The 21,272-nt window shown below is 42.9% G+C and overlaps 2 protein-coding genes and 3 long non-coding RNA genes across 6 annotated transcripts; 4 read left to right on the top strand and 1 right to left on the bottom strand.

Annotated features, from left to right (window-relative positions):
• Positions 1-3,135: 3,135 nt before the first annotated feature.
• On the bottom strand, positions 3,136-5,616 carry LOC120686866. Of its 2 annotated transcripts, none has more exons than XR_005680421.1 (5): positions 5,204-5,603; positions 4,956-5,076; positions 4,550-4,808; positions 4,034-4,205; positions 3,136-3,382 (listed from the first exon to the last, which is right to left on the bottom strand). XR_005680421.1 is itself a non-coding variant. In XM_039969059.1 (5 exons), the coding sequence occupies exons 1-4, from the start codon at positions 5,496-5,498 to the stop codon at positions 4,151-4,153; spliced, it is 672 nt and encodes a 223-aa protein (XP_039824993.1). In that variant the 5' UTR covers positions 5,499-5,616; the 3' UTR covers positions 3,136-3,382; positions 4,034-4,150. The 2 variants fall into 2 exon arrangements, 1 of the variants encoding a protein (XP_039824993.1); XM_039969059.1 differs by having other exon boundaries at positions 4,550-4,750; positions 5,204-5,616.
• Positions 5,617-9,378: 3,762 nt separating this feature from the next.
• Positions 9,379-11,835, top strand: LOC120684986. The gene has a single exon (XM_039966836.1). The coding sequence runs from the start codon at positions 9,379-9,381 to the stop codon at positions 11,833-11,835; it is 2,457 nt and encodes an 818-aa protein (XP_039822770.1).
• Positions 11,836-11,978: 143 nt separating this feature from the next.
• Positions 11,979-12,315, top strand: LOC120686710. Its single transcript, XR_005680332.1, has 3 exons — positions 11,979-12,017; positions 12,099-12,209; positions 12,298-12,315. It is a non-coding gene; the product is annotated as an uncharacterized LOC120686710 (long non-coding RNA).
• A 133-nt stretch (positions 12,316-12,448) lies between these two features.
• Positions 12,449-13,068, top strand: LOC120686709. The gene is made up of 3 exons (XR_005680331.1): positions 12,449-12,469; positions 12,561-12,847; positions 12,936-13,068. It is a non-coding gene; the product is annotated as an uncharacterized LOC120686709 (long non-coding RNA).
• A 651-nt stretch (positions 13,069-13,719) lies between these two features.
• On the top strand, positions 13,720-14,016 carry LOC120686917. The gene is made up of 2 exons (XR_005680440.1): positions 13,720-13,859; positions 13,962-14,016. It is a non-coding gene; the product is annotated as an uncharacterized LOC120686917 (long non-coding RNA).
• Positions 14,017-21,272: the final 7,256 nt, after the last annotated feature.

Here is a 21,272-nt window from a genome sequence, read left to right as displayed (position 1 = left end):
ATTTGCATTTGATCTTAGTGATAAACAACTCATTTTCATCACTAAGCAGTAGTCCTTCATAAAGAACGTCATAAAACAGAATGCTATAATGACAAATAGCACCAACTTCATGAGATATACGTCACAGAACGTTACATATGTTGTAGTGAAAACATGTTAGTCATAGAATGTATTCTACCAAAAGGGTATGAAGAGGTCGCTATCAATAGATTGCAACGGCAATCCATGTCATTCAAATCCGAGTCATTCCAACTGATCCTATTTTCACTAGACCAATCTCATCGATCTCGTGATGGTGTACTCAAGAAGAGCGTAACACATGACCTTGATATGTTGGCTCAACCTACTGACCGTGCGCGCAATTAGCTCCGATGGTGATTCTAGCCGATATGAGCAAATCACGCTCACATCAAAGAAGAGCACGAACTAATCTTTGTCACATGATACTATCAACTAACTCCTATCCAACCCCTTGTGAACAATTCATCGAGTCAAACCATACAAAAGTAATAGATCCAATCTACTACAACAACATATCACATATATGCATAAGATCTAGACCAGGAACCAAGATGGCTTATTGATTAATATTCTTATGGTTCTTTAATTAATCTGCATTGTTAGGATTGCCTTTTAAGCATATCACCACACAAGTAGCGGCTCGGTGGTGGAGATACAAGAGAAGAAGATGCCAGAGTACTCGCGGGGGAGGAAACGAAGAGCTCATGGATGGGTCCGTGTTGGCCTTGAAAGATGAGATGGATAACTCTAGCAGTTGGGTGATCGATATGGAGAAGCTACTCGAGGACACAAGGCCATCAGTGTAGATGGCGCGGTGGAATCAGCGATCCATCTACCCGGTGCCGGAGTTCAAGAAGACGACGACCAATCGAGATGCCTACCAGCCGCAATTCGTATCGCTAGGCATTTGCACCACGGCGAGGACCATCTCCTGCCCATGGAAGAGCACAAGACTACAAGAGGCGGGCGATGCTGCACATGGTTAACTGGACTTGGATATACGTGGCACTTCCTACTCGTACAAAATTGCTCCCGCTATTTTTCAATTCCTTTTGAAACAAAATTTCTTTTTCCAATCACGCCTTCCGACTTTATTATATACAACTTATAAATATTAAAGTCTGGTGATCAAAGAATTCTTTTTTCTTAGGTTAGTGTCAACGTGTGCTCGCGTTTGTGATATGGAAGCACCTCACGTGTATGAATGCTTACCTAAAAAACATAACGAAAGCGTTGAAGAGAACAATCATCATATATACATGGGTTTTAACGATTTCTGTGTGTTGTGGGGGGTTGGGGGAGGGGGGGGGGGTGTAGTTTCTATTTGCGGGAATAGGAAATCATATAGGAGTAGATTGTAAGGTTACGAGAGAGAGCACATAATTCTTGTTTGTTTGGGAAAGTTCTCTGAAAGTTGTTCATTGATTTTAAGAAACATATATTTTACTCCCTCAATTCCAAATTATAGATCGTTTGACTTTTTTGAACTACAAGTTTGACCACTCGTCTTATTCAAAAATTTGTGCAAAATATAACTTCTTTTGTTGTGGCTTGCTTCATCAATACAAGTTCTTCAAAAATAACTTAAATTTGACAATGTTTGCACAAATTGTTTTCATTAAAATGAGTGGTCAAACCTATGGTTAAAAAGGTCAAACGACCTATAATTTGGAACGGATGGAGTATACACCTAATAAGAACTTCTCAAATTAAAGTATACTCCCTCCATCTTGAAATATAAGATATTTTGGTTTGTCCTAAGTCAAAACTATTTAAGTTTGATAAATTTATATCAAAAAATATTAACATCTACATCATGTGAGTAAACTATAAAAAAAATTCATAATGGATATAATTATTTAATATTGAAAATATTATTACTTTTTTCTATAAGCTTGATCAAACTTAGAATAGTTTTATTTAGAATAAACTGAAATATAAAATATTTCAGGATAGAGGGAGTAGATCATATAACAAGACACTAGTGGATTGCGCGTGCGTTGCGCGCGTAGTTTTTTGGCATTTTTTTGGTTTAATTATGTAATTATAATGATTGATGTTTCAAATGCATGATGCGATTTTTCTTGTATCACGTGTTGTTTTCTTGCCTTGTTTCATTCATTGGCATTCGAAGGAAGATTTGTTTGTAGTAGAAGTATCATGCTTTCCTAACAGCCATAAATGAAGAGAAATTCGGAATAGTTGGCACCCTTGAATATAAATTCAGGAGTTGATATGTTAGTTCGCTGATAGCCGAGAACTGGTACATAAGGTTCATCAGCTCATTTACTGTAAATGACATAAATCACACAGGTAATACAACAAGAAGATACATTAGGAACCAAGGTTGCATGTAGTACAAGGTCTAGGAAGTTAAAGGTGCAAATAAATAGAAGTCATGGCAGCTGGTAACCATGTTTAGCATCAGCATGGCATACTAAAGGAAATGCTGGTTACGTGGTAAGCTAAGTTGCTCAATATGCGGTCCAAGAGGGCATTTTAAAATTGACGAAATCCGATTCCACATATGATTGCTCTTGTCATCCTGTTTCATCCTGCATAAAAATGATGTTCTAAATATAATATGTTAGTTTAGGTAGCATAAAGAAGATCAATTTTTGTGTTCTTTTCTGGTGTTAGAGAGGTACCATTGGAGCAAGCTATTCTGCAATCTACAAAGGATCCTTGGTTTCATAGTTTGCAAAGAATCTTCGAAGGAACAGGCATAGAATCACCAGGTAGCGTCCAGCCAGGAACACAACAGCTTCAATTGTTTGGATTACTGTTAGTACGACAGGGGGAATCAATTGAAGCATCAAGGTCTTGGACGCTCTTTCCTTCAAACTTGTTTCTGTTTTGGGTAGACAAAGGATAAAGACGACTGCCCATAAAAGTGTTCATGATGTGACGCAGTCTTAGTTCATAATAAAAGGTCAACCACATTTAATCGCGTACAGGGTGGTAGAAAGATGTAACTTTATGTATGCGATAAGAGCACGCATCCATTGTGGTATATGGGGTATTTCCATACCACAACAGTTGAAGATGAAGTGAAGCAACCTTTTCCAGATAAAAAATGTTGCTGTGGCCACTACAAAAGCTTGGAAGACATACCATTTCTCCACGGGTATATAACTGAACGGGATCTGAACTGACAAAGCGAGGAAAGTGTCCACCAATGGGATTGTCATCTCAAGGGAAGGGAGCTGAAACATGACTGGAGCAGTAAAGGCAGCTGTTTCTTCAACTTGTTCAGTAGTTCCAAGAGGCAACTGGGAGTTGTCTTCTGCAGTTATGGTTAGGGATAGCTCAGTAGCTCGGTTTCTTCCAATTCTGTTGATGAGCTGTGGGATGGGCAGACCTAAAAAACAGCAAAAACAAATAATATGGTCATTTCAGAAGCAAGTAGTATGAGCAGTGAAAGGCAAACGTTAGGCTGCACAGGTAGTGTCTGAGTAGTGTGTTAGAGAAATGTAGTGTTCAGTTTGTTTTAAAATCATTTGCTTAGCAGGGTAAGCTGTGGTGGTAAGCAGTTGAATATGAAGGTCTTTTGTCAAGAAATATTAGGTGGTAGTAGATTTCTAAAAAAATTCATTGTATCCTAATCAAATATACATGCAACAAGAACCAATATGTATCTGTAGCGTGGTGTGGAACTAAATAGTTCTGAATAAGACGGAACAAATAAGGTTTAGGCAGCATTCAGCATTTTCTAGTATACCATCTAAGTACAACTTTGCGTAACTAATAGAGATGCCACTTACAGAGTAACTTTGGACAGTGCAGTTTTTAAGTCAAAGGAAAGGCTTTACTGTGCAGGTAGCTAATGATTTATATGCATGTGGATGATAGGTTTCTTGTACCCCCAAAGTTGTCAGATTTAGATAAATTTTAGGATGATTTGCTGACAGGATAGGCACATATATTTCATCCTCTGGACACTGAATAATTGGTGTAAATGGCACATAAAAAAGCATGTAACAGGTATCTGTTTGTTTCTTAGTGGACAAACCTGGCTGTTGGCCTGCTGTGATAGTAGCTACAGATGTAGCTTGGTGAGGTAAAGGTCCGCTAATCATCGGAGCACACGACGAAGTCTGATCACAAAGATTATATCCAGTTTCTTTGTTCACCTTGCATACACCACCTTCTTTGTTGTTGTGAAGTTGAGCAGGGGTTTTGGCCTGATTGAGGAAAGTAATTAGTGTTGGGAATTGGATTTCTGTGAAGGAAAAAATACACAGTTTATTTATTGAAGTTTATGCAGGTCCCTTTCGTCAGATTTTGAAGGGGCTCAACCATTAACAGATCATGACCTGCAATACTACTTTAAATCCACCACATGTTAATATGAAAGCCTAAGTTATGAGCAAAGTATCGTATGGATAAGCTACAGAATCCTATATTCAATTAAAATAACAGACCCAATTTTAGAATAAACCCACCAAAGAAAAAGGCATAATAAACTATTAATGCAATCACATGGCATTGTCTACATAATGCGAATCAAATTAGTAGAAAAATTTACCTTCTCTGCAGCCGATTGAAGCTCCTGGATTTCATTTTCATGTGCTTGCGCTTTCTGGTTTCTTTGGAAAGATCGAAGAGATGGTAGACTTTGGGAAATGAAAGAAGCATAGCATACCTTTGCATAAGCTGGGAAATGAAATTTAGCATTCTTCTTTTAATGGCAGTAATAACAGATCGAGGTCGGGGATGCCAAAAACTTCTATATTTATGCAGTCAACCACATAAGTGGGGGAAACAACAAATTTGCGGCAGAGGATCTGTAAAATCCCTTTCAGTGCTTAAAAAGAAATTTTGCTGGGATACCATTGGATTTCCTAGAGAGTGGGGTACCTCGGATTCCATTGCAGAAAGAGGGAAGAAATGGGAATAGCGGTAAGTGGTGAGAGGAGGAGGTTTGTACGAACCTACGAGGGGAGACAAGGGCGCTGAGGCTGCCGGACGGCCCTGGCAGGGCAGCGACGGCGGCGAGGACGGGGTGCCAGCGCTGGCTTGCGAAAGGAGCTCGCCCAGGCTGTACACGCGCTCCTGCACGACCGGGAAGAAGAAGAAGAAACGATCCGTCAGTTGTCGATCGATGCTGCACTAGATTTGGGCAGCTTTGCCATGAATGTGAGGTAGCAATGGCATGAACTGATGAACACGAGGTGGTTACCTCTCTGACGACGGTGGCCATGAGCGAGATCATCTCCTGGAGGAAGTCGTGGAATCCCTGGAAGTACAGAAATCACATGGCTAGATAAATCCACCGTGTCGCCCCACCCGCACCCCACGCCGCGCCGCCCCTCCTGCGCCACCGCTGCGTGGGTGCTCCAGGCCGGCGAGCTCGAGGCCCCGAGCTGCCCCACGCCGGTCCGTCCCGCCGTCGAGGCCGCGCGGAGGGAGGAGGCCGCTCGCACGCCTGGGCCCGCGCGGATCCGGCCGGAGGGGTGCCGCCGCGCCATGGCCATCGGCCTGGGCTGGATCTCGCCGGGGGCAGGGCTCCTGCTCCACTGCGCCGCCGCGAGGCCTACCGCCGGCCCGTGACCGAGCGAGGGAGGGGGAGAAGGGGCGCCGACGATGGGAGGGGTGGAGGAGCGGCGGCGAGGGAGCGGCGGCAGAGGTAGGGTCGCGCCCCGCGGAAGTCGCTGTGCGGTGTGCATGCAGCAGGGTTGCAGGGCGCGCCGAGAAGGTGCGGGTCTGGGTCATCGACTGGGTCGGGGCTGGAGCACGGAACCGGGTATCCGGGCGGCGGAGCAGAGGCCACAACCGCACAGGAGGAGGTGGGCGTGTGGACTGCGCGGCGGCAGGCGACGAGGCGAGGTGCAGCAGGGCGCGCCGAGCAGCTGCGGGTTCAGGTCGTCGACTGGGCCGGGGCTGGAGCACGGAACTAGGCATCCGGGCAACGAAGCAGAGGCGGCAACCGTGCAGGAGGAGGTGGGTGCACGGACTGCGCTACGGCAGGCGGCGAGGCGAGGCGAAGCCGCCGCTGTGAGCCGCGAGGACCGCAAGACGAGCTCAGAGAAGAGGGCGGAGTTTGAGTCATAAGAGGAACTATCGGGAAGGAGATGGAGGAAGACGGAAGACGAGCAGGCATCGAGACCATAGGGACGAGATCGCATGGCCAAAAAAAATTGAGCTGACGTGGCCACGGCGAGAGGCTACGGAGTCCAGCACGAATCATATATAGAAAAAATGAGCATATTATATGGCCCAAATAAGAAAGCACCAGCCTGGTTTCTTTCTTTTATAGGCTAAGCCAGGCCGTGGAATGGAGTTCATCCATGAGGCTCATTTTATAGAACAAACCACCTCCTAACCGGGGGTTCCAGTAGGTGGCTCTAAGTACCGCTTCTTCGTTTTATCAAAATGTTGAGCACAGAGCGCTAGAAGGATCAATAATTGGGTGCGACTTCTTCTGAATAGCCTACACGTTGAAGCTATTTTTCCTAGACATATTTTCACAAAAGCTATTATGGCAACACTCAGGAAGGGTCGGACAAATATGCGTGCTCGGCTGCTGCCGCCCCCAGCTGCAGAAGGCGGATCTGCAGCTGATGCCACTTACCGCCGATCGGGGGGAGCAGCAGCTGCAGCCTTTTACAAATATGAGCAGCAGCTGATGCCACTACTAAAAAACTAGTCATTCATCCATAAATATTAGTACCGGTCACATTTAGGACCGGTACTAAATGGCCTCGGGGGTGCATTTAGTACTAGTTTTAAATTTAGACGATTACTGATGTCATTTAGTACCAGGTCATAACACTATTCGGTACTTAAAGTTATTTTTTAGTAGTGGTTGGTGTTTTGACCCGATACTAAAATGATGCGGCAATTTAGCACCGGTCAATAACACTAACCAATACTAAAAAGTGACTTTTAGTACAGGGTGGTGTTATTGACCTATACTAAATAGAACTTCACAGCTACTTCAAAAGAAAAACATCTCGCATCTAGTCACATATGATGCATATGTAGGATGGCAAGGGAGCTAGACGCGAGAGTAGAGGCTGTGGGTTTGAATCCTCACAACCGTGTTCATTTTTTCTTTTCTGAATGGCATGAGTGGCGTATTTAGTATCGGTCGTAGCGATCATTTAGTACCGGCCAGCCGGTACTAACCAAACCTCGACCGATACTAATAGGAGTTTTTTCTAGCTGTGCGTTGAGCTAAACGAGGCAGGAATCCGGTTCAAATGGGCTAGCAACACTCAAAGCATCCACGATGTTGACTTTGAAAACTGCGTGCTCAAGAGTTTTTCTAGCTGTGCGTTGAGCTAAACGAGGCGGAATCCAGTTCAAATGGGCTAGCAACACTCAAAGCATCCAGGATGTTGACTCTGAAAACTGCGTGCTGAGCACATTGCCACTGTTTAGGTTCCATGATCAAACAGTGGTGGTGATCCTCAACCTGATGGCATTTGAGTGGATACATCCAGATGCTACAAATACGATGTGACGTCCTACATATCCTTCGTGCTTGTTTGGATAGTGGTGGTTTTGAGGGAACGAAGGGGATTGAGTCTAAAATAAACTGCTCATTGCCCTCGTGGCTGCCGTCATCCAAACAAGGCCTTCGTGGACAAACTTATCGAGTAAAAAAGAGATACAGCACTTCTCAGGTCCAAAGAGCTCTTGGTAAAAACGATGGGCAGCGACAAGGAGATGTTCAACACCCTGGCCAAGTTAGCACGGATGTCAGACGAAGGCAGCAGGCTAGGCCACGTGCTATCGAAGGTGAACGCCCATTGCAGCAAGCGCCGGAACAAGTGGCGCGTCATGTTCATGAACAACTATCTGAGCAGCCTCTGGGTGTTTATCTCACTGCCACCATCATGCAGTTTTTTTAATATGATTTTATACCAGAATTACGGATTAATACCCTGGATCTGAAAATTTTCAAAACTAGGACACAATCGTCTGGCCGGTAGACGAAATATAATTTCTGTCCGTCCAGTGGATGAAAACACAAGATATTGTCTGCCTAGTGGACGAAATATAATTTTACTCTGCGCGACATTCTTCCTGCTCACATCGTCACTCTCTCTGTCTCTCTCTTGACGACTCTCATGTACTCCCTCCATCCAACTATCCAAGGCCCATTAGGAAATCTGAAAAATCTAGAAATGCAAGGCCTATTCTGGTTTTTCCTTAGGAGTGAGGCTTCGCGAATCGGTGCGGCAGTAATTCATCGCATGCATGCCTCGGGAGTGAAAGCACATGCACTACTACAGAATTGGCCATTGCCAACGGGCTATCACCGCCGGTTTAACATGAACCGGCGGTGATGAGGTATCACCGCCGGGTCCCGAGTAGGTGGCCGTAGTGGCCGTTGGAACCGGCGGTGATGCTGATTATCACCGCCGGTTCGTAACACGAACCGTTGGTGATGTCCTGCGGGCATATCACCGCCGGTTTGTAACACGAACCGGCGGTGATAAGAAGCATCACCAACGGTTCGTGTTACAAACCGGCGGTGATAAGCCTGTACAGTACAAAACCCCAACCCCTCCTTCCTCCTACCACCTTTCTTCTCCAACCCGACGGCCACACCTCTCTCCTCCATTGTTGCTGCCGGATTTTGCCGAAATTCTCATGAAACCTCACCATTTTTGATGTATTGGCTCCACCAACTTATTCTAAGGTTAGTAGCCATCAATTCATTGGCTTTGTACCCATTTTCTTGGGATTAATGATGCATTTCGTGATGAATTGATCAAGGAGGGCTTTTTTCTCCATTTTTGGATCATTTCTCATCATTGGGGCTTTTTTTTTGTTGTTTGAGTGAACTAACTTGTGATAGGTTTGTAGCTAGCAATCCATTTGATTCATAGCCTTTATCTTAGGATTAGTCATTCATTTTGTGATGAATTGATCAAGGAGAGTCTCTTTTTCTTCACTTTAGGATAAATTCTCATGAACACTCATCATGAAGTCATCATGGAGGCTCATTAAATTTTGAGGACTGGACTTCACATATTTGATTCAAGGTAAGAACTAGCTCTTTATGGTTAGATTGTTGTCATAATTGCGATGATTGTGATGTAAGGGGTCTTTCTTAATTAGTTTATAGGATATTTATTAATTGTGATGATCGAGATGTAAATGCTTTTTCTTAATTAATTTAGATGGCATTTCTTAGTTTTGATGATAAGGAACTTGACAAAAATTGAAGTAGATATTTTAATTATTGAAGTAAAGCCTCTTTCTTAATTGATTTAGATGGGCCTTAAAGTGTGATATTTGTTACGAAACTTGATAAATTGAAAATCTATGTGTTGAGATGATAACTTTACTAAATTCAGATTCTTGGATGTTTTCTTGTGTGCATAGATGAATCGAGGTTGGATGTACGATACAAAGGCTGGAAATTTGGATTTTGTCAATGGTGTGGACTCGTTTGTGCAGACTGCCAAGGCACACAAGAATCTACAAGATGATGGCTACGTGTATTGCCCATGCATTGATTGCAAAAATCAGAAGCAGTTTGGCAATGTTGAGCAGATCCGCTTTCATCTGTTATTTAGAGGTTTTATGCCCAACTACCAAGTTTGGAACAAGCACGGTGAAGTTGGTGAGACAATGCACTCCGTCCATGAGGACAGGCATGAAACAGTGGAGGAAACAACTAACCCGGAAATAGTAGAGGAAACCGAACATGAAAGCGTAAATGAAACCATGCAGGAAACATTAGTTGCTGATGATGTTGTGGATGCACTAGACCAGATGATACGTGATGCGGAACCGGACTTTCTTGACAAAAAGAATCTGAAGAAGTTGGAGCAGATGAGGATAGATGCAAGAACACCACTTTACCCAAGTTGCAGCGTGTCTAAACTTGAAGCAAACCTGATGCTATTGGAGATGAAGTCTAGTAATGGTTTGTCAGACAAGGGATTTGATGATTTGTTAAGCTTATTGCAGAAGTTGCTGCCAAGCCCTAACGGGTTGCCTGAAAACACATACCAGGCGAAGCAAATGATTTGCCCAATGGGACTGGAGGTACAAAAGATCCATGCATGCCCTAAGGATTGCATCTTGTATCACGGCAAATATGAAGACTTGGATGCATGTCCAGTGTGCTCAGCTTCACGGTACAAATGTCCTGAATCAGCATTGTCAATGAAAGGTGACCGCAACAAACGACCACCTGCCAAGGTCGTCTGGTATTTTCCTATCATTCCTCGTTTGAAACGGTTGTTTGCAAACGCGAAGACTGCCAAGCTAATGAGGTGGCATGCCGAAGATCGACTCGTTGATGGGAATCTCAGACACCCTGCAGATGGTTCACAGTGGAGAGCTATCAACTACAAATACAAGAATCGGTTTGCAAAGGAAATAAGAAACATAAGATTTGGTTTGAGTACGGATGGGATGTGTCCTTTTAACATGGTGAGCAGCAAACACAGTACGTGGCCTGTAACTCTTTGCATATACAACCTTCCTCCTTGGTTGTGTATGAAGCGGACCTACATCATGATGCCATTACTAATCCAAGGGCCAAAACAACCTGGAAATGATATCGATGTGTATTTGGAACCACTGGTGGATGATCTAATGAAGTTGTGGAATGATGGTGTCAAGGTGTGGGATGAGTACAAGCGAGAACACTTCACTCTGAAGGCAATGTTGTTTGTAACAATCACAGACCTTCCCAGCCTTGGTAGCTTAGCAGGCCAAGTAACGAAGGGTTACAAGGGATGTGTGGTTTGTTTGGATGATACCGACGCAAGATGGTTGAAGAATAGCAACAAAATGGTTTACATGGGTCATCGTAGGTTCCTTCCAAAGGCTCACCCATATCGCCGGAACAAGAAATCCTTTGATGGTACAAGGGATGAACGTTTACCTCCCAAGTTTCTAGATGGGAAAGAGATATACAAGAAGGTTAGTAAACTAAGAGTTGTACTAGGAAAGGGCAAAGGAAGTGTACCCGCTCCAGCTGATTCGTTGTGGAAAAAAAATTCCTTGTTCTGGAGACTCCCTTATTGGCAAGACTTGATTGTTCGTCACGCACTTGATGGCATGCATCTAACTAAAAATGTTACCGAGAGCACGCTCGGAACATTAATGGCCATGAAAGGTAAAGGAAAAGACTCACTTGAAACTCGACAGGACCTGCAAGATATGAATGTCAGAAGTGAGCTGCATCCAATTACTCAATATGATGGGAAGACGAAGCTTCCGGTTGCATCTTGCACCTTGGATAAAATTGAGAAAAAGAAAATTTGTAGCTTCTTCCACGAACTCAAAGTGCCAATGGGCTACTCATCAAACATCAGAAGGCTTGCGAACATGAAGGAGTTAAAGTTCAACATGAGCTGCATGAAGGCCCATGACTGCCACGTCATTATGACACAGTTGCTCCCAATTGCTCTGAGGGGCGTGCTTCCCGTGAAGGTCAGAGATCCGATCATAAAGTTGTGCTCATTCTTCAACGCAATCTCACACAAGGTCATAGACCCAAACACACTTGACAAGCTGCAAGCAGACCTGATTCACACAATTAATCGGCTCGAGATGCATTTTCCACCAACTTTCTTTGATATATCGGTGCATCTTATCACTCACCTTGTTGCCCAGATAAAAGCTCTTGGTCCAATCTTCTTGCATCAGATGTTTCCTTTCGAGAGGTTGATGAGTGTTCTAAGAAAATATGTTCGGAATAGATATCGTCCAGAAGGGTGCATGGTTAATGGATGGTCTACAGAGGAGGCAGTTGAGTTCTGCACATACTACCTGGATCTTAATAGAATGGGAGTTCCAGTATCTCGTCATGAGGGAAGGCTGGGGGCAGAGGTATGATTGGTGAGCAATCAGTTCGTATACACAGTACATGAAGGATGTGGGATTAACAATATAGGCTTCTTGGACCCTAGCACCGTACATGAGAACACAGTCAATTTACTAAGTACTGTTGACTACTTGTACAAAGCTTTCCTCTCTATGCAGGATAAAAGATCCATACTTCTTTCATACAATTGCTTGTAAGTTTGTTTTTTAATTCCATATCAAAGTTATTCTCACCACGGTTATTATTAATTTGCTTTGTTGTGTCTTATATACAGTTATCATCATGTCCTACTCGATATCAACCTTAACAATAGTCGAATCGAGGTTTATGACTCACGAAAGAGGCCATTATCACTAATCCAGCCCGTCATTGATGTCGTCAACAAGTAAGTAAAGCAAGTGAATTTATACGATATTTCAATGTCGTGTGTCTTATTCATGCAATTTCTATTTCATAATTTCGCTCATATATAGGGCCTTCGCTAAGTACCATAAGAAAAGCAAAATCCATAGACCTTTTTGGGGAGACTTCACTGTAGAAGAGGCTAAATACATCCTCAAGCAGCCTCCGGGCAACGATCACTGTGGGTTCTATGTAATGCATTACATGCACTGCTACACCGGGGATTGCAGAAGCGCCGAAATGGTTTGTATGAAATGGTTAATTGATATATGTTCTTGTGTCTTGAATTTTCTAACTTGTCTAATATCTTGTTGTTGTGTCATTTTTTTTCCAGAACACTGAGTTGGATTCACGTGAATTGCTCATGGGCGAGCTAGTAGCACTTCAAGAAGAACTAGCTGGATGGCTTGTGGACTACGTGGTGAAGCCAGGATCTGAGTACAGCATAATCTAGGTGTAATGTCTAGATCGTATCGTTCTTGTCAAGCATTGTAATATATTTGGTGTATGGACTAGATGTTCTTAAACTTGATGCGTGGACTCTATATTTTTTATTATGATGTTTGAACTCTCTCATTTGATTTCTTCCATGTCTACGAGAATTTATGCAAAGGACCAAAGGTATGTATACACCCATTTTAAGCCGCCCTTGCTTGCAGGTCAATCACTTTAATTCAACTTCTTATGATCCTTCTCTGTGTTACTGCAGAATCTGTGGTCGTGGTTTATCAATGATGAAGTTGCTGATAATGTTTGTACTTCTAATTCTACCTTGCTTTAACTAGCACTGGCTCTCGTTGCCTTCTCTTATTTGCATCGCACCCAGGATTGATCATATAAGCCATGTGCTTGCTTTAAAGTTTTAATAGTTTACCGCCTTGGCTATCAATAATACTCTGTAACTGTTCTATCTAATATCATGCAACTTTTCTTACCAGGTTATCTTTCTGCTTGAGTTCATAAAGTTTGAAGACAAGTCTGTAGCGTGGAAAAGTGGTGGTCCAGGTTTTCTTCTTACTCGTGCAATAAAAAAATAGTACTCTCTCCATCTTAAATATATAACATTAAAGGACAGCAAATTAGTTCACTCCTTTAAAACCGAAACTAGTCAAATGCTATTTAAGGATGGAGTGGAGCTATAGTATTTAGCTAATTATCCCATGCTCCTTTTGAAATCCAAACTAGTTTAACTCAGTTTTTGGTTGACTGAACCTGGAGAAAACATATCTTGCACTGGACCTGGAGAAAACATATCCTGCAAAGAGTTCTGCATCTCAGTCTGACATTGTCAAGGATAAATTTGTAATGCTTGTTTATCTTGTGTTTTTTTTGTGTTGGATGCAGCTGCTTTGAATTATCATTTTCCTAGGTTCTCTTTTGATCATGTTCATGTAATGCTTCTCTTTTTGATCATGTTGTTTATCCAATCCAGATTGATAGAACATTTGTAGGCTGTGCTAGTGCATTGCATCGATGTGATGTACTGCCGGAGCATTACAGAAAGAGGCTGCCTGAGATATGTGAACCGTTTCTTCCTGGTATTCGTGAAATTGTCAATGGTGACATACCCTATGCAGAAGTTGTGGCAAAGATTCTGACCCCTGACAGGGTTCAAGATTGTAATCCCTTCGAGGTAGATGAATTCATCTGTCTTGATAATTTGCAGCAATTTATTATGGAATAGTATCAATTAGTGCTATTGATGAAATAAAATGTTTTATGGGATCTGATACAGGGGTTGTCGGATGATGTGGTAAAGAAGATAAAGGATGTTGCAGCAAACAATGCAGGAAAAAAGGTTGATCGTGCCAAGCATCGTCTTATATATGGCATCGCTCGTTATGTTAGGAAATTTACAGGATATAGAACGGATTTGCTTCAGACACTCGTCTTTGGCTGATAAACGTTCTGGTCGGTAAAAGAGGAGCCAAACTGAGATACTTGAACGGACAAGCGGCCAAGATGGATACCGTGCTGGTGCTAATGCTAATGGTGTATGCGTGAAAAAAGCGAGGCAAGAGGGTGATGGTGTTAGGGCCCAGGAGCCGACCCAGGCGTAAGCACAGGCGCCAGGCCCGGCGTGGATCATTCTTCTGGTTTTGTGCTTTACTGTTGTGCGGTACCCGGTACCCTGTTGTCATGCCTTCTATATATAGATGCATGTGGTGACATGGAATAGTACTCTCTCCATCTTAAATATATAACATGTAATAATATCTTAAACATGTCTATTGTACAAATGATGCAATATTATTATATGAAAATATTTTTTTTGATGGGAAAAAGGTCTTCACCGCCGGTTCGTGTCTTCAACCGGCGGTGTTGATGTCTCCATCACCAACGGTTCCAGATACGAACCGGCGGTGATGGGTGCACATCACCAACGGTTCTGGAACCGGCGGTGATGGCCCCGCTATCACCAACGACATAAATCCAACGCCTCCCGAACCATTGGTGATACTCCTTACGAACCGGCGGTGATGTGGGGTGCTGGAGTAGTGATGTAGAGAGTAATTGAATCAGCAATAAATGCTTATTGTTTTTCCTAAGAAAAACTAATGACGGAGTGCTTCCCTTGGTCTTTGAGCCAAGCAAAAATAGGCCTTGCATAGATGAATGGAGAGAGTACCAATTTTAGGCCATCAAATCCTGCATAAATGCATAAACGATGAGCATCGACCTAGTGGTAAGGGTTTATTACTGATCATTTCCGCTAGTGTTAGTAGATATTTGTATGTAGGTGAAATAAGGGACAAAATACACCTCAAGATCAAGGACACACAACCCTCAATCCAAGATAAAACCTTTTCACAATCAGGCGTAGGCACACGGATTGGAGGACCCCCCAAACACATGCAACCGACTTGGAACAGCTGGGAATCAGGCATAATTGACCTTAGGGCCCACCTAGCAGTCAACCAGCCAAAGATGGGCCGGTTCGGGGCCTGAACCCGGTCGGCCGACCATAGGTTGGCACAACGGACCTTCATTCTTCGATGTGGCAGCCTCTCATTGGCTCACAATGTCGGTTCTAGGTGACTCTACTCCAATCCCCAGCCGAAACACCCCTGGTCACCCTCTATAAATATGAGGGGGGGATTCAAATGGAGACAACACCACCAGGTGAAGATCACCTCTCTTGAGCTTCAATGCAAGCCAAGGTGTAGCATAGCTAGTGCCTTAGGATAGGGAGATGGTAGAGGTACTAAGGAGGGGCGCCGACCTGTCAACGCTCTTCTCCAATTTGTAGCTCTACGAGTAGTTCTGGAGAAGTGCTGAGGTATCGGCATTCTTCTCCCAGCTTGTACCTCTATGGATGCTGCTACATTCTTTGGGTTTATGTAGGCATTTGTGGTTCCTATCTGTAGTATTTTACTTGGTATAGTATGTGGTAGTAGTTATTGATATTTGGTAACGTCTACTTATACAAGGTTATTTAGCATGATTCCTATAATGGCAGTAGAGATGCTCGACATCGGCACCAACAATGCCTTGACATTTGTTAGAGCAATTACTGGAAACTAAGCTATCATAAACCATGAATCATTCCGCAAGTGGATGCAATTACCAGTGTAGCATTTTACCTAAAGAGTATTCCGAGGTGTTATTTATATTTCCACAAGGAAGGCGGCGACTAAATTGTGTAGGTAGGCAGAATGAACTAATCTCAATGGAATATTCATATGCATAAATAGGGGTAAGATAAATATGGATAAAAGGTAGTGCGACACACAAGTGAACTCAGCTCTGCTAAAGGTAAAAATAAGCAGGGAGCTAGGTAGAAGTTAGGTAATCAGATCTCCCTATTGTTCCTATAGCATTTATACAGTTTATTAGCACTTTATACTTTGCACAAGAAATGGTTAGCCCTATCTAGTTATTCCTAGAACAAGGAAGAACTGTACAAATGGCAGACAGATATGACTGTCTTGCCATCACAACATTTTATGCACCTCGTACCCCCTAACCGAACGTGAAGGATTACGATTGTAACACCTCTGGTGTCTGTACCTTACAATTCAGATCAAATCACTCAAATAAATTATAGGAAGGTTTTGGAAATTAAATTCCGCAAGAAAAGAGCAAATAAAAGTCAAACTATACAAATGGAAATATAATGTGAGAGCCAAAAGGATTAAAAACCTATTTCGAATCCTATTAAAAAATGTGCACAAAAATAAGTTTGGGTTATTAAGGATATCATAAATGACATGCGCTGAATCCCACTTTCAGCCAAAACCCATCAACAATCAAATAAAAACTAAAGCCCTTTAGTGCAAGTTTGAAAATCTAAAATAGTTAAAAATGTGGGCTTCAAATGGAAATTTGCCTAAAACAAAAGTTGTAGATCTCGAAAAGTTACACAAGTTTGGTTTTCAACACTTTTTCATTTGAGCCCCGAGAAATAGAGAAAATTCAAGATTACCGAGAGGTCCCTGGGATTTCAGAAATTGCAAATAGGTCCCTACCTTCATCTCCCTCCCTGTTTCCGCCGCCGCTCACCGTACGGCACCGGTGGACCTCGTCCAAGGCGCGCCCGCGACCATCTGGGCCCAGGAAGGCCTCAGGGGACACCTGGATGTCCGCTTGGCTTCTCCTCCACTCGCCACGCGCCCCTGACCCCTTGGCTAGGTGCCATGCTGCCCGCCATGCGCCGCACCGCCTCCTCCGGTCGCCACCTCGCCGCCGAGCGCGTCCGGGCCAGTTCGACATTCCCAGGAGCCTCACTCCTTCACCCTTAAGCATCCTCACCGATAAATCGAACCACCAGGCCGAGCCGCACGCGTTCTCCCCCTCCGCCATTAGCTCCGGCGAGCTAGAGCTCACCGTGGGGCCACCTCCACCGACCCGCATTGGCCCCTCTGACCACACCAGGAGCCTCACCAGACCCCAGTGAAGCCCACACGAACGCCGAATCCCACTAGAACCCACTCAATCGCCACCGCCCAATCGCGCTGCCGTCGGCGAGCTCAAGGCTCACTGTGGACCGGCCGATTCCGGCGAACACCGAGCACGACATCTACCCCAGGAGCTTCCTCATGCTCTCGCGGTGCTCGTGCGCTCGACATTCGACCACCCCGAGCTCTTCTTCCTCCACACCACCGGCTACCCGAGCTCCGCCACCGCCTTCGACGCCGGCAACCTCGATTCCGACCACCACCGACCCGAACACCAGCATTGGTAGGTAGCTCTCGAACTCCTCTACACAACGTGCCTCCCCGTTGCAGCCCCGGTAAGCCCTGCCTAGCAGAACACCAACGGAAAGATGCAACGGCGGAGAAGGCCGGCGAAGGACCCGGTTGTAATTTTTCTTTTTCGGTTAAGGGTCTGGGTTCAAGTTTTTCAGAGTTTGGCAGTGAACTTCAAAAATGTATAACAAATCACCAAAAAATAGTAAAAATGCAAACTCAACTGATCTGAAATCCTTATAACAAAATCTACATGTTTTATTACACCCAAATATGCAGAAACTGTACCTATTTTAATCTATGAAAAAGAAAACGAAAACCACCTAATGTTTGTTCTAGAAGTTCTGCTCACTGAATGACCTTGATATTTGGATATATTGATTCTAGTAGAATGTTAGGCTTATGGTAAAAAGATGACACCCAGATAATGCTGTTAACTTATTTGAACAATCAAGATTCTCAAATCTGTTAAAACACTTCATGATTTAATACTGGAAAACATAGACCTCATCTAGCTCTGAAATTTTTCCTAGATGTATATGTAACTGAAATATTGCTGATCTTTAAGTTTCAGACATGTTAGAGTTAGTTAGCTATATACCATGATTAATGCTTGTTTAACTAACTTAATTCATCATATACAACTAATGTGCCTAGGAAAATCTAGATTTATTTTTGGAGTCTTATGGTAGCTCTATGATCATGCCTGCAAAGTTTGAGGCATAGTTATTGAGTTTTGTTTCAGTTAAAAATCATGCTTAGAATATCATGGCTAGGGTTGATATTTTTGTTTTGAGTAACATATACCAAATATGATCATGAATTTTGGACATGTTATTATTAAGAGAAGATTATTACTAGGATAAAAAGTTCACATGCAGTACTGGTTATTTTGAACCTTGAATTAATATGCTAGCTCATGTAGATTTAAATGCTTAATTAATTTTTCTGGTAGAGATAATACTTGATAATTTTTTGGGAACATATTTAGATCATATCTAGGTTCTGGTGAAATTTTGAGAACCATATCCCTTGTATAACTCTCTGTGGAATTAATCTTATTCAATAACTTGATGAATTTTTAATTTTATAACCTCTGATGCTTAAGGAAATAAAACCTGCAAAGTTTACAATACTGAGTAGATGCTATATAGATACTTCTGTAAATTTTGTAGCACCAGAACCTATGTCAATCATTCTGTGCAAATTTATGAATTATTTATAGTAATCTGTTTGCATGAATTTTCATGATTAAATGCTCTATGGTTAGATGCTGAAATTTACACAGTAGATGCCATATTATCTGAGCTATTCTACATTAAATTTTCATCACTAGATTATGAGTAGGATTGCTGTTATGAAATTGTGAAAACATGTTATGTTTTAACATTGAAAATGAAACCAACCCACACACTCACTCATGAAGAAACATAGTGATAAATACTACTCCATAAATGACTGCCAGTAAATGAGTTCACAAAGATTATCTTTAAGTTATTTTGTTGGACTACAACTTTATCGTGAAGGAAAGAAATAATTTATCATGTTGTAACTCATAATCTTGCATTGCATATAGAAGCGGTTAATCTTGCTGACGGAGAGTATGAGCTGGTTCCCACGGACTCTTGTGTTGCTCAGGAGGTTAATTTGAATTGCACTAACCTAGCTCAAGACATGGACCAAGCCCAGGTTTCTCTGCCTGACAGTGCCCAAGAAGCCAAGCCCCGGTGCATAATCCCATTATTTTCAGAGTTATTATTCATCTAACTATTCATAATGTGTTGTAATAATTGTATTTGTGCATTTAAGTTTTCTAGGCATTGATCAAAAACCTTAGATGCATGATCCCTAACTGCCTATGTTTGATATCCGGATCTTTTTATCGACTAGTTGCCCTGCAAACTAGGAACGGTAGAAGTCAAGTGGTTTCCTGCCTCTCGCGAGCATATAGGAATTGACTGACTTTAAATTCCTGCTGAAATATAAGGACAACGGGCGGGGTTGTGTAGTTGTGGTACCCCGCTGGTGTAATCTAAAATGGCTAAGGTCGCGGTGTGTGGCTCATCTCATTAAGTGTTTGAAAGTACTAGCCACATACCGAGAAATATGATAATCGGTAAGCTTAAGTACCTAATTGGACCAGCAAGTGGAACGATGTGGCACCCTCTTGGTAGAAGTAGGTTTTATTTTTGTCCGGACATACGGGTGCAGAGTGGTCGGACTCTGTAGTCGGGGAGGGTGTCCCAGATCCACAACCTGGAAATGAAGGGGAACAGTAGCGTGGGCGGGAGCGAAGTCGATCCCCATGCGTGTGGTTTAGGTTCCCCTGGCCTGGTTGAAATTCGATCAGAATCGTCCGCCTCTCATGGCATGAGATTGCTTAATGATTTCGGTCACATAGAGTAACAAGTGGAACAAATGTTGATAATACTGTTGTATGATTAAATGATTGCTCTACCATGTTTGAGTAGAGATAGTTGCACACTTAGAATGGTTAATCCAACTAGGAAGTGGCTAAATTAAAATTTGAAAGTAAGGATCAACTCTTATTGGCATTTTTGGCAAAACAAACCACACAAACCAAAAAGCGTTGCATGTCTAGTTATCGGACTAAGTTATATCCGGTGACGGGTAAGTTTTGCTGAGTATTAGTATACTCAGCCTTGCTTGTGGCACTGTTTTCAGGTACTAACTTTGAAGATTTGATTGCGAGTCTTACTTGGCCTTGTACTCTGCCTCCGGGGCTGGTCTGTTGAGTGGGATGGTTCTTTAGCAGGTGCTGACCACCCTCCCGCTATGTGACGCTTTCGTACGGGCTTTATCGATGCATCATATCCTTTCGCTAGTTGTTTTTTACTGCTTCCGCTAAACAATGAGACTTGAATAATTTGAGTAGTTGAACTCTGTAGTACTTTACTACTCTGAACTAGGTTTGTAATAAATTTATCTTCTGCTGCACTCACTCTGAGATGTATGAGATGTTCCGTGTTGTAATCTCAGGGCTCACCTTCGTGTGAGTGTTGTCTGCGTGATCCTGGAATAACGTGGCTTTTATCGATGCTTCACTCGAGAAACTACCGGTGCGTGCCGATTTGGGTCTAAGTTGCTTAGCAACGAAGACCAGTGCACCCGGGCCCTGTCATTTGGGTGGTTCCGCCACAGTTGGTATCAGAGCTCGCTGATAGCCTATCAGAGATGGCAACTTTTGTTTTCTAAACAACAAAATAAAACTGGACTTCAAAACTACTAAGTTTTTGAAAATGTCTAGGATCTCCAAGAACAAGTCTAGAACGTAAATCCCTAGGGAATCTTATGGGTATAATCAGGTGGCTTATACTGTATGGCTAACTCCCAGCACATTATTTTTCAGTATCTAAATTCTGCAATTTAATTTATGCAACTACATCGTCGCCGCGGAGGTATGCTTGCTCAGTCAGCTGAGCGAGTCTGACCTTCCCGTTGGTGATGCGAGCCGAACGCTGGAGCTCAAGTAGTGGCCTACTTGAGCTGCTGCCCATATACCAACTTCGGTTGATTATATGGGGAGTAATGGTTCGAAATTGAAATTCAATTCCCCGTCAAAGACGGTACTCAGTCAATACGTTGTTTCGATGATGTATGCTTAACGTTGTCCATACGGCGGGAATTGTATACATGCCGGTTCTATAGTGATCGGTAATATATGAGAACGATTTCGTGAGTGCTGGCACGAAAGGTTCATTTTGTATACTGTCAATTTTCTGCAGGTACGCTAACTCGAAATAAAATCCTAGGCTAGTCAGCTATATCGAGTAGTTATATAGCGAGAGACATATTATGTATGCCACCAAAGTTAACCACGTAAGACCAAGGCTACT

Source organism: Panicum virgatum, chromosome 8N (assembly GCF_016808335.1).
Source record: "Panicum virgatum strain AP13 chromosome 8N, P.virgatum_v5, whole genome shotgun sequence".
NCBI classification, from domain to species: Eukaryota; Viridiplantae; Streptophyta; class Magnoliopsida; order Poales; family Poaceae; genus Panicum; species Panicum virgatum.
This window is presented reverse-complemented; position numbering and strand designations above follow the sequence as displayed.